The sequence below is a fragment of the Lissotriton helveticus genome, chromosome 9 (assembly GCF_964261635.1).
Source record: "Lissotriton helveticus chromosome 9, aLisHel1.1, whole genome shotgun sequence".
Classification (NCBI taxonomy): Eukaryota; Metazoa; Chordata; class Amphibia; order Caudata; family Salamandridae; genus Lissotriton; species Lissotriton helveticus.
In genome coordinates, this window is record NC_136070.1 from 584,953,894 (window position 1) to 584,973,103 (window position 19,210).

The 19,210-nt window shown below is 45.6% G+C and overlaps 1 protein-coding gene across 2 annotated transcripts in view; it reads right to left on the reverse strand.

The window, feature by feature from the left end:
- Window positions 1-19,210, reverse strand: part of VEGFB (vascular endothelial growth factor B) — a 319,927-nt gene that overhangs the window by 13,762 nt on the left and 286,955 nt on the right. For both annotated transcript variants that reach the window (XM_078660553.1, XM_078660554.1), the window contains one exon: window positions 15,809-15,940. In XM_078660553.1, coding sequence (XP_078516679.1) covers window positions 15,809-15,940 — 132 coding nt within the window. The remainder of the gene's footprint in view (window positions 1-15,808; window positions 15,941-19,210) is intronic.

Consider the following 19,210-nt stretch of genomic DNA (forward strand, 5'->3'; position numbering starts at 1 on the left):
CCAGAGCACATGAGTCCCCTATACGAAATAGAGGTGCGTGGTCTCATGGGGATTGATCCGAACTGACAAGCTGGCGAGACATGTTAAAGGGAGGACTGTGGAAATTTAGTTCGTATACTGAACATTATCTACGCCATCTTGCAGACTCACGTACGAGCATACCCGACAGCCATTTTAGGTACCATGGTCTCCCTGTTCACGATCGCTCATCAGCACACTTCCCTGACCCTGCGAGCATCCCCCATGCACCCTGACTGCCCCCGCTCTCTCATGCACAAGTCAGGAGCCCTCCCCTCCCGCATGATTCTGTCCCAGAGAATCGCACCCCGCGCCTGACCAACACCTCCTTTCCGTCCATGAATACCCCTCCTTTGATGACCCTTCCTCTGAGCCTAACGTCAGCACTGACCGCTGGTCATCCTTTAGCCCGAGGTTACAGTTTATTGCCCCCTACTGTATGCACTCGCCTCTCCTGAAAGAGGCCACTATTGATCACGACCCTCCACCCCCAGAGATTCGATCAGGCGCACACATTCCAGAGAGATCGGCAGAACACTCAGCTGCGTGATAGCCCCTCCCAATCATATGAGGGGAAAGGGTCTCTACTGTTGTCATGTGTTGGAATGGGCCGGAACTGGGGGGTGACAGGGATATCGTTCTGATGTCATTCTCATGCTCTACAATGTCCCTGTTGTAATAAAGGACGTTCACATGTCTAAAACCAGTGTATAAAAGACCAGCTCTCAGAGAAGTTGAGAGAGCACCTCGAGACGATACCTTGTTGTCCGATCTGATGTGTTCCACTCCGTCGGAATAAAACTTGTTTCCTGTCTTCCAGTCTCCAGCGCCTGCCTCTTTATTGAGTAATTTCGTATGGTATTAGAGGCGTTTTACGCCGGGCAAATTCAACTTAGGAAACAACTACTGAAATCGCCTGACCATTGTAAATTGATCTTTATCATCCATGCTAATGAGTGAATGCATGAAGTATCTGCAGCCGCTACGGGCACCGGGGAGGAGGGTGGGCGATATGAATGTTAGCAGCCCTACATGCCAAGAACAGATGCATACTGGTAAGTAGCATATTCAGTTCGAGGCATGTGGGCTGCTAAATTCATATCTATTGCATAGAATACATAGCAGTCCCTCCATTAAAGGCGGCCGCCCGTGCCAGCGGCAGAAGTCTGAAAAAGTGTTTTGAGAACAGCCCGTCCTACAGCTGCCTGCTGTTTGGAGTGTACATCTACGCAGTAATGCTTTGTAAATGTATGTGGTGTAGACCACTTGGCTGCTCTACAAATGTCTTCCAAAGGAATGTTCCCCAGGAAAGCCATGGAGGCCCCCAACTTACGTGTGGAGTGCGCTCTTGGGGGGACCGTTAGAGTACGTTTAGCTTTTTGATAACAAATCTGAATGCACTTAACGATCCATCTGGCTATTCCTGCCTTGGAAATAGGGTTGCCTTTGTGCTGGGCTGAGAAGGCAACAAAAAGTTGCTGTGTTTTTCTAAATTGTTGTGTTCTGTCAATGTAGTACATTAGTGCCCTTTTGACGTCCAACGTATGGAGCATTCTTTCTGCTACTGTTTGTGGGTTTTGAAAGAATGCGGGCAGTTCAATAGTTTGGTTGACATGAAACTGTGACACCACCTTCGGAAAGAACTTGGGGTTAGTGCGGAGCACTACCCTGTTTGAATGAATTTGTATGAATGGCTCTTGTATCGTGAGAGCTTGCAGCTCACTAACACGCCTGAGAGATGTAATAGCAATGAGAAAGGCCACTTTCCATGTCAGGAACTGAATCTCGCATGAATGTAGCGGCTCAAAAGGTGGGCCCATCAGTCTAGTGAGGACCACATTGAGGTTCCACACAGGAGCTGGTGGTGTCCTTGGAGGAATGACTCGTTTCAGTCCCTCTAGGAAGGCTTTAATGGCAGGCACCCTGAAAACAGAGAGATGCTGCCTGTTCTGGAGATAAGCTGCTATGGCGGATAAGTGTATCCGAATGGAAGCGTAAGCTAGATTGCATTTGTAAAGGTGTAACAAATAGCAGATGATGTTAGGAATGGATGCATCTAGCGGGTCAATGTGATGTTCTGTACAGTAAATGACAAACCGCTTCCACTTTGCGGCATAGCAAGCTCGGGTAGTGGGCTTCCTTGCCTCTCTGATGATGTCCATGCATTCAGGAGGCAGGTTGAGGTAGCCAAATTCTAAGATCTCAGGAGCCAGATCGCCAGATTGAGCTGTTGCAGATCTGAATGCTGAATGTCGCCATGGTTCTGCGTCAAGAGCCTGGGTGTGAGGTGCAGCCTTTGATGCGGTACCACGGAAAGTTCCAGAAACGTGGTGTACCATGGTTGGCGTGCCCACGTTGGAGCAACTAGGGTGAGCATCATCGAGTGTTGCTTTAGCTTTCTTGCCACCAGCGGAATGAGAGGCGCTGGGGGAAAAGCGTACGCAAATTTGCCTGACCAGTTCATCCATATCGCATTGCCTTGCGATTGTGGGTGAGGGAACCTGGCGGCAAAGCTTTGGCATTTTGCGTTTTCCCTTGTGGCAAACAGGTCTATCTCTGGATGACCCCACTGCTGGAAGTACAGGTGGAGTACTGATGGATGTATCTCCCACTCGTGCATTTGATGGCTGTACCTGCTGAGCAGATCCGCCATCTGATTGTCCTTGCCCGGGAGGTGTTCCGCCATGAGGAAGATGTTCCTCTGAATGGCCCACTTCCACATGCTTTGAGCCAGATGAGACAGCTGTGGAGAGTGTGTACCTCCCTGCTTCTGGATGTAGTACATGGCTGTCATGTTGTCCGTCCGGATCAACACGACCTTGTTGCACAGATGTACTTTGAAGGACTTGAGTGCCATGAAGATCGCCATCAACTCCAGGTAGTTGATGTGCATCTTTTGTTGCTGCGTTGACCACAGTCCCTGCACTGTGTAGCGGAGCACATGAGCTCCCCACCCCTGGAGAGATGCGTCCGTTGTTAGGATAATCTGTGGCACAGGCTCTTGGAACGGTCGGCCCTTGCAAAGGTTGTGCGGATTCCACCAATGCAGAGAGTTGTATGCCCGACCGGTCACCAACACTAGGTCTTTGAACTGTCCTTGAGCCTGAGTCCACTGATGTGCCAAGCATTCTTGGAGCGGACGCATATGCAACCTTGCGTGCGGGACTATGAAGATGCAGGAGGCCATCATGCCTATCAACTGCATAAACACTCTTGCTGGTAGGGAGTGTTGCGGTCTGAACCTATGGATGAGCGCCTGAATGCTGTCGATCCTCACTTGGTTCGGCTGAGCTGTAGCAGTCAGAGTATTTATTGTCGCCCCCAGATACTGCCGCACGTGGGAAGGCTGGAGGTGCGACTTTGGGTAGTTTAGTGAGAAACCTAGACTGTGAAGGAGGTGAATGGTGTGGGACAATTGTGCGGCGCACTGGTGTTCCGACTTTGCTTGAACAAGCCAGTCGTCTAGGTAAGGGTAGACATGTATATTTTGTCTCCTGAGGTGCGCCGCCACTGTCGCCAGGCACTTGGTGAACACTCTGGGGGCAGTGGTCACTCCGAAGGGTAGGACTTTGAACTGATAATGCCTGTTTTGGATGGTGAACCTGAGGTATTTTCTGTGGGAGGGGTGGAGTGGTATGTGAAAATAAGCATCCTTGAGGTCCAAGGTTGCTAGGAAGTCCCCTTGGTTTAGCAGGGGAAGAATTTGCTGCAGTGTTAGCATATGAAAATGTTCTGATAAGATATACAGGTTGAGGGGGCGTAGATCCAGAATGGGTCTGAGGGATCCGTCCTTTTTTGGGATGAGGAAGTACAGGGAATAGACCCCTGTTCCTTCTTCCTCTACTGGTACGAGCTCTATTGCGCCTTTTTGCAGCATCACGATAACTTCCTGCTGCAATAAGTGCAAGTGCTCTGCCGACATAGGACGTTGTCTGGGGGGAATGTTGGGTGGAGTGGATGTCAACTCCAAACAATAACTGTATTGGATAAGTTTCCTCACCCACCTGTCTGTGGTGATGGACGTCCAGACTGGCAGGAACTGCTGGAGTCTCCCCCCGACAGGTGTTGGATGGTCGGGGGGCAGTGACAGAGAGTCACTGTTTGTTGGCGGCAGAGGAACGGGAGCTGTTGTTGCCTCTGCCTCTGCCCTTGGCACTGTTTCCTCTGTAACCCCCTCCACCCTGCTTTGGGTACGAGGATTGTGCGCCACCTCTAGTGAATTGCGTCTGCTGTGGCAAGTGTCCTCTGTTAACACCGCGTGCACCTGAGCGACGAAAAGTGCTCCCTCTGAATTGCTGAGACTGAAGCGCCCCCATAGATTTAGCTGTCTCATTGTCTTTTTTAATCTTCTCGAGGGTGGTGTCAACTTCTGGGCCAAACAGTCTGTCTGGATTAACGGGCTGGTTGAGTATAGTAGTTTGAATGTCAGGTTTAAACCCTGAGATGCGAAGCCATGCTTGACGCCTTAACATCACGCTAGTGTTAATCGCTCTAGCCGCTGTATCTGCCACGTCAAGCGCACACTTAATTGCAGCGTTTGAAATGAGCTTGCCCTCCTGTATTAGCATCTCAGCTGCCTCTTTAAACTCGTCTGGAAGGTGCTGAAGGAGCTGCTCTAGGGTGTCGTAGTGCGCCCTATCATATCGTGCCAACAGGGCCTGTGTGTTCGATATGCGCCAGATATTGGCTGCTTGTGCAGCCACCCTTTTACCAGATGCTTCTAGCACTTTCGACTCTTTGTCTGGGGGAGGAGCTTCACCCGTCGTCTGGGAGTTCGCCCTTTTGCGGGCATTGGCGACCACCAAAGAGTCCAGAGGCAACTGGCCCCGAATATATGCTGGGTCCCCAGGTGCCGGTCTGTATTTCTTTTCTATACGTGGGTTTACTACCCTTGCCCTGGTGGGTTCCTTAAAGATTTCAGGTGCATGCTTAAGGACCCCTTTTAGCATTGGAAGTGTTTTAACAGTTTTTTCTGCGGCAGAGAAAGTGTCAAACAAAAAATCTTCTTCCACCGGGTCGGCATGCATGTCCACATTATGATTTGCAGCTGCCCGTTCAATTAAGGCATTGAATGCCGCTGAATCCTCAGTTGGGGATGTCCGTACACCAGAAACTTGTGGGTCCTGTACCACTTGTTGGCCTCCCTGGTCACCAGTGTCCACCCATGAGTCCTGCTGCTCATCAGGGGCATCGTTATCTGGGAAATTGTACTGGTCATCCTGGTTATCGTCATCTCCCCCTGAAGCATTGGGAGAAGGTGATGGGCTCCTCCTTGGTTGAGGATGAATAGTTTCAACAAGGGTAGGAAGGTCCTGTTCTGGCCTTTTTTTCTTTAGAGGTATGACGTAGGAATCCAATGGTCGTGAGGTAATCTTTCGCTTATAGAGCGTCAATTTCCCTGTATCGGCATCGATATAATGCTCAGATTGTTCTTCTGTAGCGTGATGTCGACTCAAATGTCCACTTAGCATCGAGTGTTGCGAGGCTTCTGTGTCCTTTGACACCGACCGGGGTGCAAAGGCCTTCGGTGCCACCTTCGGCGGCAGAGTGTAGAGGATCTGCGTGGAAGGTTTCCTTGGTGCGTCCACCAATTTTGGAGCCGACGGCGTGTGAGTGGTCGACGGCAAAGTTTTCTCCCGAATACGTTTGAGGGAGTCGGTGACTTGCTTTGTGAACGAAGCGGAGGGTTTCGTTACCGATGACTGATGGCCGTCACCATCGGAGGACCCCAGCGTCGACGAGGTGTCCGTGCGTACTCGAACCTCAGACGCATCTTCGACCCCAATGGTCTTGGCCTCCTTCCTAGGCTTAGGCGCCGATGCCGTTGGTTTCGGACCGGCATCTTTGTGCCGTTGCGTAGGGCCTCCGGACTTCGGCTCGGGGCTCTTTGTAGACTGCGCTTCGACCGGGCGTTTGCCTGTTGGCGCCGCAGTCGCGACTGATGGTGGTTCGACAGTCTTTGTGGACTTTGGTGGAGCAGCCGTGCTCGACACGTGTTCGACGACCTTCTTAGAGGTCTGCTCCTTGGGCACCGTACGTAGCGGTGCTGGCTCGACAGCCTTCTTCGGCTTCGATTGTTCGTCGGCCATCTTTGTTGACGTCGAATCCGAAGGTTTCGGTTTCGATATGCGCAATGGCGGCTCCGCTGGTGTGTCCGTGGCCGGGCCAGAAGGCGGGGCCGGGGATTGCGGTGCATGGTCGTGGGTAAGGCCGAGTGGCGATCCCGTGACCTGAGCCTGAGTCATGTAACTTTCGGGGCATAGCTCTTCCTCTGAGCTATCTTCCGCGGCCCCATATACTTCTTCGTCGTCCCCTACTTCCTCGACGTATTCAAGGTCCTGGCCCTCGACGGTGTCTCCGGAATCGGCCTCGACCTCCGTCGATGGTGGTGAAATCTGCAGACGATGGCTTGGGCCTCCTGCTTCGGGGTCGTCGAAGATGTCGTCGGGTGCCGGAGCCGCTCGCTGGGCCTCAAGGCGCGCCGCGCGCCGAAGCTTGAGCGTCTTCTTTGACCTGAACTTTGAACAGGCCATACAGCTGGCCTCGTCGTGTTCCGGCGAGAGGCATTTGTTACAAACTGGATGCACGTCGATGTGTGGGTACTTCGAACCACACACGGGGCAGAACTTGAACGGACTCCGTTCCATCGTAGTCTCGTCGGGGTCTTGCTGCGACGACAGGGCCTCGATGTCTGAAGAGTTACTCGACTCCGCAGAAGACCGACTCGTAGAGTCGAATGAAGCACGAGACCGAACGCGAACAATACCGACGAGGTAACGAAGGCCTTTTGGCCTTAAAGAAGTAGGTTTTTTTCGATTCCGACTAGGAGACGTCGAAATCACATCCGAACCCAATGGCGGAAAAAAACAATCTGGGGATGGAGTTGATGCCCATGCGCACTGTAGTCCAGGGGAGGAGCCACCTATCTCGTGATACTTCGAAGACTCTTCCAGGACAACAATGTGCAATCATCCGGACCCAACACTAGGCGGCGATCTATGCAATAGATATGAATTTAGCAGCCCACATGCCTCGAACATATAGATTTTGGAGATCTAATGTCATATAATCTCCGTGGTTTACAAGCTGTAGGACATCTTAGAGCAAGACCATGAGAAATGTCGGTTTCCTGAGTTATTGGTTCAGTTTTCTTAGGTGTAGGATAGGCCTCTATTCCCCTCACTTCTTCTGGACTAAGAAGAAATGGGAGAAGAAACCTGTTCCCTTCTTGTTTGCAGGGACTCGTTCTACGGCCCCTTTGCTGAGCATGGTCTGGACTGCTAATCTGAGAAAATGCAGATGTTTTGGCTGGAACTGCTGGGGTGGAGACAGGGGTGGTGTTTTAATGAATTCCAGTGTGTGAATGATTATAATCAAATCCAATATTCATTGGTCTGTTATTATTCTCTTATATTCGGAAAGAAGTTTTGGAAATATTGCCTCTGAGACATACCAGATAAAATTGAGGTGTAGCTGGTGCCTGTAATACATCACTGTTGACATCCTGTGTCCTTGCCCTGGCAACCCAGCTTTCGTCTCTGCCTTGTGTAGGCAGCCTGTCAATGTTGATATTGCAGGTGAAGCTGCTGTCATCCAGGTTGGTATGATGGGTACCTACATTGTGCTACCTAAAGAGGGCTTTGCCGTCATATGATTGGTCTTGTATCTTGCTTTGCACCTCTGGTCTGGAGGAAGTGGCTTTTCACCAACCCAGTATTCGTAGGACTGCTACTTCTGCCATCTGTCTAAAACCTGTGGATGCAATGTCCATGTCGCAATCAATTATTTCGGAGGATGGATGCTCTCCTTCTATCCAACCACATTTGACGGTCATACTTTGTGAGCACTGTCAACTAGATTGCTGCTTGCACTGTGAGTGCTGATATTGAAGAGAAGGACTTCCTCATATTATTCAGGTAACTACCTTACTTATGAGGAGGTGCTGAGATTGGTGCTGATGGAATTTTGGAATATCGCTGGGCTGTTGGTTGACTACTGAGTTGTGTTTTGGGTGTCCAATGAGGCAGGATGGAGAAATTTCCAAGGCCTTACATTTGTGTCCAGACGTGGCAACACTGCAGCCACTGTCGGCGGTTTTTTGTTGTCTTTAGAACTTCTTCTCAAATGAAGTCTATGATAGGTATAGCTCTGATGCTCTTACGGAAGGGTTCCTTAAAATTGTATAAGAAGCAGTTCGCTTGCTTTGCTATTGGAAGGTAAAACCTTGTTGCCGTGCTCTCTATAAGATTATGGAAAGATCCTGTATCTTCAGGGGGTGGATCTGTGGGGTGGAGTTGGAGATAACAGATTCAGAATGAGATAATCTTTCCACTCAGTGTAGATATCTCAAAGTTCCCCTTCTTCCCTGTCATCATCTGAAGACGAGGTGCCATGCATAGGTACGGTTCTGGACTGTGGAAAATGCCTTAAGAAGGCAACTGTTAGGATGTTTTGGGGAGTTTTCGGAAGGTTGTAATGTAGGAGTTGTAGGAGGAGATGTTACCTCTTAAGAGAGGTAGCTGTGGGTGGAAAGTGCTTATGGTAATCTACCAGGATCCTTTACAAGACCGAGACCAATGCTCTTGCTATGCATACCACATTCCTCCTGGTACTGTTGCTGCTGATATGGCTGGAATTGTTCCTGGTAATGTGAGACCTCTTGCTGAGGATGGGAATACTCCTGGCCATAATACTCTTCCTCCTCATTTTCCTGCTTTTATTTCACATTCAGCTACAACGGGCTGCATGCAACCCTAAAGGGACCATGATCATCTGAGTCATCCTCATCCAGGAGATCACTGGGTGGCAAGGGTGACATCTTGCTTGGGGATGTATGTTCTGGAATCAGAGATATGGTTTTACCCATTTCTTTTTGTTTTTTTCTGGGATTCCTACTTCGTCATTGATGTTGTTGTCAAAGTCGTCGACGGCAGTTTCACCGGTAATGCCATTGGAATTGGTTTAGCTGTTGATGGTGTTGTCGAGGCAGGGACCAGTTTTACCGTCAAAGGGGTGAGCGCTGTAGACTATATTGTCTGTGGTCGTTGACTGTGATTCAATCACAATCACCGTTGTCACCGTGGTTATGGTCGACATAGTTATCACTATTATCGTCCTTGTTGCCCTAGGCCCTTTAATTTTGAAACATACCAGAGTTTTTTTTTTTTTTACAAAGAGACCGATCATAGGTCTCAACCAATCAGATTGGCCGACCCTCTAGAACACTCCTGTGAGAAGCTTCACTCCATCAGATTTTCAAAGCACAAGTGTAGGAGATACACCCAGAAAAAGAGAGAGTAAAAAAGATGAGCTTCCTAGGAGAGGCCTGTGGGTCACATGTGAATCTATGAAAGATTCCAATACTGTAGGACTACAGTTACAGGTAAGTAACTTATTTGCTTACTCCAATATTGGAACCTTCGTAGATTCTCATGCTTAAATCAGATTAAATAGCAGTTTTAAAGCACTTCTGGAGCGGTTGACCTGCTGCTCGATGGCAATATGGAATGGTGCTGGATATCCATCGAACACTGCTTTGCCTAGAAAGAGGATAGCCCTTCAGTGGTGCACTGTAAGCCACAAAGAGTTGATTAGACTTGTGAATGCTCTTAGTAATTTGTAAATAGACTTTTAAGCATCAGCTGTTGTAGTAGGAGCTGGAAAAAAAATTCTGAAGATGAGGAGCTCATTTAAATGAAAGTCTGAAGCGACTTTAGAAATGAACTTAGGGTTCATACAATGGACCACTCTATTATCATGAAATTGCATGAAAGGTTCCTGAATGGTTAGGATACTAACTCCCCTGGCAGACAATAAAGCTACGAGGAGAGCAACTTTTCTACAAAATGAACTTCAAATCAGCTCTGTGAATGGGTTCGAACAGGTGCTTTATAAGCTGTGAGAGGACATATTGAGCTGCCAGAGCAGAGGAGGAGGTCTGACTGGTGTAAAAACCCCAAACAGCCCTTTGAGTAATTACTTAACAATTGTAGTGGACCATAAGGAAAGCAAGGTAGATCTCCTAAAGTGAGAGATAGCTGCCAAGTGGGCCTTGTGGGATTCATGAGCTAATCCTGATCTTGCTAAGTGAAGGAGATAATGGAAAATCTCTTGAGGCGGAGAAGAGAGTGGATGCACGTTAGCTTGCTGGCACCAAATGCAAAAATGCTTTCACTTTGGATAGTATTTCCCTGCAGTCTGAAGACAAGTTCAGATGGGCAAACTCATTGTGCTCACGAGCCAGGCGATAAATGGAGGGATTTGGGGTCCGGATGCAACACTTCACCCCAGGACAGTTTCAACTGGAGGTGAGGTTGCTCCTAGAGAAGAAGAAGCTCCGTAAACCAGAGCTGGCATGGCCAGGACGGGGCTATGGGGATCATCCTGCATGGTTAGTCCTTCATCTTCATGAGGACTCTTGGGAGGAGAAGAATGGGAGGAAAGGTGTGGGCAAAGATGCCGGACCATGCCATTGAAAATGAATTTCCCTATGATCCCCAATGGGGATGCCAACTTGCAAAGAACTGGCATTTCTTGTTCTGGGGGTCACAGAGAGGTCAAGACTTGGCTTGCCCCACTGGAGAAAGATGCTCTTGAGAGTTTCCTGATCCACTTGCCATTCGTGACAAGATGATCTTAGTCTGCTTAGTGTGTCTGCTATTGTGTTTTGCTTTTCGTGAACATGTTCCGCTTGTAGAGACACTCCTTTGTGAATAGCCCACTTCCAGATGCACTGTATCTGTTGAGAGAGGAGGTGTGATCTTATGCCACTTTGCTTATTGATGTACTGCATTGTGGTCATATTGTCCATCCAGATGAGTACCGCTAAGTTCCTTATTCTTGGAAAGAAAGCCTGGAAGGTGAGATAGACTGCCTTGAGCTCCAACAAATAAATATGAAGAAGGAGATGAGCTTTTACCACCAGCCACTGACCTGCAGGTCCTAAAGGTATGCTCCCATCCTTTCAGGTAAGCGGCAGTAGTTATGACCAACAGAGTAGACAGACTCAGGAACGACAGATAGATTTTTTCGATGCGTCCACCAAGATAGGGCATTGATCATGGCCGGAGTGATGGAGAATAGATCGTAGATTGCCTGTAGCCACTGTTTGTCTAGTTCCTCCTGGAGGGGACACATCCTTAGACGGCAGAATGGAATGAGGGGGGTGCACAATAACATCATCCCAAATAGGGCTATGGAAAGGCAAACTGAAAGAGACCCTTTTTTTTCTTATCAGTTCTGCTAAGGACGTTAGTTTTAATTGTCTCACCACTGAAGGATATGCTTTGTTGAGCAATGAATCGAGGATTGCTCCTAGGATAGGGATAGTTTTTGAAGGATGCAAGACTGACTTTTTGGGATGCAGGCTAAGGCCCAGCTCGTTGAACAGTGTTGCACAGGCTACTGTTGATGCCTGTGCTGCTCGAGTGGACGGCGCCTTGACTAACCCAATTGTTATATATGGAACACTTGCTGCCTTGGTTTTCTTAGGAAAGCTGCTATCAAGGCCAAGCACTTTGTAAATATTTGAGGAGCAGATTTTAGGCCAAAAGGAAGTACTCTGAACTGGTAATGGCTTCTGGCTATTGTAAATCATAGGAACTTTCTGTGGGATGGGTGGATGGGGATTTTGAATTACGCACAGTGAAGGCCTATGGTTGCAAAGTAATCCCCGTGATTTAAGAGCAACAGAATGTCCTGTAAAGTCATCATGAGGAAGAACTGTTTCTTGAGATAGGTGTTGAAAGTTCTCAGGTCTAAAATTGGTCCCCTTTGTTTTAACTTTTTGCGGACCAAAATGAAACGGGAATAGAATCCCCTCCCTCGTTGTAATGCGGGAACTGGTTCTATTGCTCTTTTCTTGAGCACTGTAATGAACTCTAACTTGAGAAGATGTAGATGCTTTGGAACAGAGGGTTGAGGTGGAATGTGGAGTGGAATTTGAACAAATTCTATAGTATGGCCAAATTGAATAAGTAGTTAGAACTTGCCAGCGATGGAGGTAAGCAGAAATGTTGCCCCCTAACTTGGTTGATGATAAAGGATGGATAGCCAGAGCCTGTAGGTAGCCATTGGCAATGGGCTGTGTCCTTGCCTTGATGCCCCACTGTACCTCTTGGTGCAGGTCGACTTTAAGCCGTTGGTGGTTGACGTTGAGAGTACTGGGATAAAAATTGCTGTGAAAATATAAGCAGGGTAACAATATTTTTGGTAACCTCCCCTGTAGAATGGGAGGCCTTTTTCTCAGGTGCCCAGAAAGGGCACTTCCCTATATTGAAGCATACTCGGGACTTAGCTGTGTCTGTATTTGTTTTGATAGCTTGTAGTGCTTCATCCACGTGCTTGACGAAAACGGCTTCCCCATCGAAAAGGAGATCTAGTATTTTGGTTTGGACCTCAGGCCTGAACGAGGTAGGCTTTAGCTAACCCTGGCTGCGTTACACAGCAGCTCCTGCAATTTGTAGAAATGCAGTAGAGGCAATATCCACGGCACAGTCTATCACTTCCGATGATGTGCAATCTCCTTCCTGGAGGACCTTCTTGACCTCTGCTTTACTGTGCTCCAGGAGCTGTTTCAAATAAAGGGCAATATAGGATCACACTTGGAGATCATATCGACCAAGAACAGCGAGTACATTTGCTGCCCTAACTGTAAGCGCCAACATCGATGGAAACCTTTTTTGATCGGCGATGTGCTGCCTGCGGGATAATGGAATCAGGCTTTGGGTGACCAGTCAATCCAGCAGAAGCATCTTCTGGAGCTTTGTATTTTTTTATCCAGGTGGGGAAAGTCCATATTTACTGTGGCTGGAGTCCTAATGACTTTTAAGCCCTCTCCCCAGATGTAGCTTATCACGGGCATAGCTCTTACGCTCTTCTGTAATGGTTCTGTGTAAAGGGCATAGCTAAACCAAACCTCTTTGTTGCTCTTTCCAGCAAGTTGTGGAAACCTGGAATGTCTTGTTGGCGAAGGAGACGGTGGTGTGGGTATCAGATAATTATCCATTCTTGGTGGGGGTCACTGATCTCACCCTCTTCCCTGTTGTCATCGGAAGTTGCAGGGTTGTGAAGAAGAGTAGATTATGGCATATGGCGGACAGAAGTAGGCAATAACAATGTTGTTTGTTGGGGAGTTGATCGAGGTATAGGTAGAGATTTTGCTGGTAAAGAGAATGGCGCTGTGGTAGCAGGGAAAACTCTTCCTATAATATAAAAGAATAAACAGTAAGTCCATAACTAGTGAGGAAGGAAGAGACACAATTTCCTCCCAATATTGCGCACATTGAACCTGAAGGGCGTGAGTTCTGAAGGGCTGGGCACATACCCAGAAGGAACTGCGTCATCAGCGTCTTCCTCAGCTGTGATGGAAGCAGTGGTCACACCTTGCTGGGAGAGGTGTGCTCAGGGGTTAAATTATTTCCGCCTGTTTTTGCTGTTTTTCCTTTAACCTCTTCGAGGCTCATGACGAGCTCAGCTCATTATGAAGCACAGTGGAGCTGTGCTCATGATATAGCAGCCGTGGAACGCCCACGCGGGGCTAATTCCCCTCCTTTGCGGGGCATTCCATTGTGTGGGCGGATGAGCACAGCTCCGCTGGGCAGCATAACGAGCTAGGCTCGTCATGAGTACAGCAGCGCCGCAAGCGCCCCCCCGCACCGTGGGGATTATTAGCCCCGCGGCGTAGGGGTTAACAACGGGATCGCCAATGTCGTCGGGGCTATCGAATGGGAATGTGAGTAACAATGGCGAAACAATGGTGTCTGAAGACGGACGGGACATTGTCGAAGTTGTTGATGACGTTGGCGGAAGTGGCATCGTTGATGGTGATACAGTCTTCGACGCCAAGGCCGTAGTCACCTTGAGCATCAACAGTTTAGGCAAATGGGTCATCGACGAGGATGTCCTCGAGGAACCAGCTGAAGGCAGAGACAGCGTGGAGACAGAGGCAGTTGCTGTTGACGACGCTGTGGATTTCATTGTCGACGACAACGATTGTCTTGGCGATGGTCTTTCATCAGCAGTTTGGCAACAGGTGGAACAGAAGAAGCCTTTTTGAAAGAATGCTGCACTTGAGGGGGTGGTGTAGGTTGTTCAGACCTAGTTTTCTCTGGTCTTTTTGAAGAATTTATTTTAAAAATATTCCGTCTTCTTACGCTCTTTTTAAGGAGATTTAGAAGAGCTTAACCTGTAAGACTCATGAGTGGTCATTTTTTAGGCTTTCTTAGATCGCTCAAGAGAAGAGTGAGAATGGTGCGACCTTTCCCTCTTATGTGACCTTCTGGAGGAGGATGATGATGATGCCTCCTCACTGTCGTCACTAGATACTGTCTCTTTCCTTGCCTTAAGCTTGTGTGGCCATATCAGCAGAAACCCTTCATGGTCTTTCAAGGGTTTATAAGAAAAGTTATGACATACCCTAGATTCTTTGTCCTTATGATCTGGATAAAGGCAATAAATGCAGTCCTTATGAGGGTCATCTGAATGGAGTCTCTTCTTAGAACAGGTACCACAGGCCCTAAACAGGCTCTTCTTCTCTTTATCTGACATGACGAAGTCAAAATAAAAGTTAAACAATACAGACCCAAAATGGAGTTAAATAGTAATCTTTATATATCCTGAAGCAATAAAAGAGGTTCTAATCCTTCGAAAAACTGTAGAACAAGATGGCTGAGAAGAGCACACGACGTGCAGTAGAAAATATGAGGGGCTGAAGCTTCTCACAGGAGTGTTCTAGAGGGACAGGCAATCTGATTGGTTGAAACCTACGTTTGGTCTTTTTTTTTTTTTTAAATCGACTCTGGTATGTAACAAAATTAAAGGGCCTAGGGCCTTTCTAGTATATGTTCAACATTGCATTCCTATTATAATGTACCATGGGACTCCCATTTCAAGGACGGGGAATGATTCAAGCATGTGAATCTATAGAAGTTCCAATACTGGACTAAATCTGTGTTTTTATTGTGGAGCAGGGACGGTGCACTAGAGCTGCTCGGCCTCCAATTTGTTGCAACCGACTCTACTCTTACAAGATCACACACACTTAAAATTCTATACAGACAAGGACAGTTTTCTAAGCCTTCTTCACAGGCAGGATGCTACAGTACACCTTTAACCAGTTCCAGGCGTCACAGTGGGCATGTGCGGAGGACGGCCAGGGCTGTTCGAACCCCGCCCACTCATTAATTCTCCAGGACCATGGCAGAATTTGTGCCACGGTCAAGGTGATAACACACGAGGGATAGTGCCATCCCTGCAAGGATACAATATCTTCTTCCTATTTGAATGTTGCATTTGATAGGGCTCAGAAACGAAAGCCAAAAGAAAGACTCTGGGTCATTTAAAGTTTGGTGGATGGAATATCCATACAAATTGTGAAGACGTCCCAACCACCTTATTTAAAGAGTGTATATACACACTGAATTTTTAGCAGACTTGCCGCACGTGTGTGTACATGCTTAGGGCGGAGAGGACACCTGCTTATATTTGGCAGATGTGCCACATGCACAAAATTCCAAGTGTCCTTCTCAGTCTCATGAAAGGCTAGGTTCTGCACCACCACATGGCAACATTTGAAGCTTAGATTGAACTTATAGACACCCCTGCCACCTGAGGTCAGCCGGTGGGTGTACCAGAAAACATGCAGATGCAGTGAAACCTACAGGACTGCTTTCTGAACCTTCTCACTACATGTGTGCTGTAAGATCAATGAATATCCTTTTCCCAAAGTGGGTTACTTACTTCCTATTGTGTTTCCCAGAAATTCCACGCTCCCCTAATGGGTGGTACTTACTTGCAGGTATGCTCATTCAGCTCCTGGCCCTTGGCCCGACAGCGCTCAGCGCTCCGTTTGCAGGAGCACTCACATGTGTGTGGGTCCTGCTGCTGCTTCCGCCGGTCTGGGCATGGAGCACAGGAACGTGGCCTGTATAAGGAAAAAGAGTAGAGATCACATAAACACCCACATTCAACCATGATTCAAACTTCACATCTAGGTGTCTGGAGGCCTCCAGTGTGGCAACAGATGGATCCCTGGAAATGGAACCAAACCATGATCGCTTGGAAAGACATAATTGTTGGTTTGGAAATCTATCCATGGAAAATTAGTGATTTATTCCCAAATACACATGCTTCCAGAGGGAAGAGAATTCTGCTTCCACAACCTCTTTGATATTTCTGTTTCACTTTTTTTCAAAGACCAATTAGTAGGATTATTAAATATTTAGGAGCTCATGCATTTGGAGGAAGATGTGGTGATGCTCAAACCTTTTTTAGGATATGCAATTATCTTTTAAGGAGGAAATAAATCGATATACATTATTCACAACGACTATTCGATCTCTAAGGCAAATACATTTCATATTATCAGTGGCACTTTAAGGTATAGGGAGATAAAAATTAATCTATTGGCAATCACTCTGAGGAAAGAAAAATCCTTCTCTAACTCCGATCTAACTAAAGTCAAATTGGGGAAATCACTAAACTTAAATATATAGGAAAGACGATATTTTATTATTGGATTCTGTTTACTTCACAGTGAGATGATAAATGAAATGTTGGTCTAATGTATTGTCTGTGGAATTGTTTGCTTGTGTACACTGTGCTTAATCTATCAGACAATGATTCCTATTGGAGTGAAGAATATAAATTCAACTTAAAGTCTTGCAATTTCATTTAAAAGTAATACCTGCATGTGGCAGTGTGTCCTCAATTAAAAGAAACTGTATTTAATCTATAAAAATATGAATACTGATGAAGAGTGACTCATATGGAAATTAAACTATTACAACAAAGACCAATATATGGCAAAATGATTCTCTTATTTGTAGAGATTGTATTGAATCTACCCTGAGGGTAATCCATTGAGATACTAGTTTCTTCTACAAACATATTAATGAAGAGCTGAACGGTTTGCTCCTTGAGAATCATTACTCCAAACCTTTAATAATGGCAGCTACATTATTGGGATTAAGTCCATTATTCACAGATGCTCTAATGAAAAAGGGACACATAGTTTATTCTATTGAGGTATCCTATGTTGCTCCAGGACCGCTGAATTCACACCAGATTTTCAAAATATCTACATACGATATATTTATATACAATTAATCTAAACTGGAGCTTACAATCTAGTGGCTATCCTGAAAAATCCAGCCTGAGCCTAATGCACCTACTGCACCTTACCCATGTTATAGCCTCAGAAAGAAAATTATTCTATGTATCTGGAAACTATTTAAATTATAGAACGACAAATCCTCCAATAATGGAGGGTATATTTCAAACATAACAGTTTATACACAAAATATTTTTCCTTCTCCAAGAGACTTTTTATTCTACTGCAAGACACCTTTCCTTTTGTGATAAATTCTAATAAATATTTGATTGCTGAGAAAGGTTTCCTACGTTTTCGGAGACTATCAAATTAATGAAGATGATTCAGATTGATCTGCCAATTTGCTGGGATACTGTTATTGTATTTTGAGAGCCTCTCTAATATAGTTTGCAATTAATTCTGAGCAATAGATCCTATATTTTTGAGCAGACTGATCTTAAATTTCCAGAAACTGTCTCCACCATTGGGAGATTACATTAATATCATATATTATACCTATTAATAAGAACATTTATCTATTGTGTGAACTTGATTCATTTGTTGGTATAACTCTACTCCTATATGCAAGCATATAACCAGTCCTATGTCAAAATAAAGTCTGTCTGATATACCAATCTCACTGTAATTTTACCAGGGATCATTTTATAATTCATTATCAGATTCATTTTAACAGGCTAATCAATAAGCTGCAGAATTTCCATCTATCTTAAGAAAATACAGTGAAAGTATTGTCCTATTTCTTGATTAGTTAATTTGTTGATAAAATGTTTGTTTATATGAAAATGCTTTCTGAGTAAATAGCGCTGTGTTGGGATAATGCTACTCTATTTTAGGCCTTATGGCAGAATTTTTCTTAGATGAATACTAGGATGTGCAAGCATGTTTCTAGATTTAACAAACCTATCTGGTTTATTGTTAAAAACTGTTGAATAATGTATCAGTAAAATGTTCTATATTTTAAAAACCTCAATGCTATCTTTTAAGAGTATCACCATGGGAGATGTATTTATTAATATGGAAAATGGTCGCCTAGTTATACCAAAGCCGTTATTGATATATTTCTGGAAATTAATTTAGAGAGATGTGTCAATATATAGGGAGCATATCCTTTTATCTTGAGGAACTGTACCGTTTTGTGTTGATTTGTGAATTGCAGAAATGTCTTAATCTATCTGCATAGTTTTCCTGAATTTCAGAATTTTTTACGTGCATTATTGGATTAAAACATTCTGATAATTCCCACAGTCCTTTTGGAGACAGAATGTTGCTATATTTTCAATATATGCCCACATTAATCAATTTATTAATGTATGATTTATTTATTTTTGGCCAATACTACATTAAGAGACATGTACGCTCATTGGCAAGAATTTTGTAGTCGATGGACTCTGATACATTTGTCAATACATCAAAAGATTAATATTTTGTTCTCAGAGCTTTGTTTAATGTTCTTGAGTGAAGAATACTGCCTTCAATTAGCAATTACTATTGAAAATGTCTATAATTATTAAGAAGTAGATGCATTGTTCTTGAGGCAACATTGCACTTAAGTGACAAATCTTTAATTTCCGTTGAACCAAAGTGGTTATTTTTTATTTTTAAGAATAAGGCAATTGAAGTTTATTTAATGCGCTCCATCAGTCCCTGTTTAATCTATTGTGATATGAATCATCTGTCCAGACAAGTGAATATATTGGCAGTTCTTTGTTTTACCTGTAGGAGCTGCAGCCATTGTATTAGATAAAAATGTGTGTATAGAACTTTTAACAGACTGTTCACTCCATTAACCATAATCAGTTTTAAAATTTAACATATTTCTGAAGAGAAGTAATTTATTCTAGGACTATCTGCTGTATTCTCAAGGATTTTCCGCACATAACTAACTTCTGCTGAATCACACAATTGACAGAAGGTAACTCTGCTAATGCACTGCATTGCCTCATTATGCAGCGCTGGGCAGTACAGCAGGTATTTATGAGGAGTGACGAGGTATAGGTGAAGACCCTCATCCAAAACCCAGGCTCATGAGCCTATCTCTTAGCTTCATCACAGCACCAGTGATGAGATAGTGAGCGGTGTTAT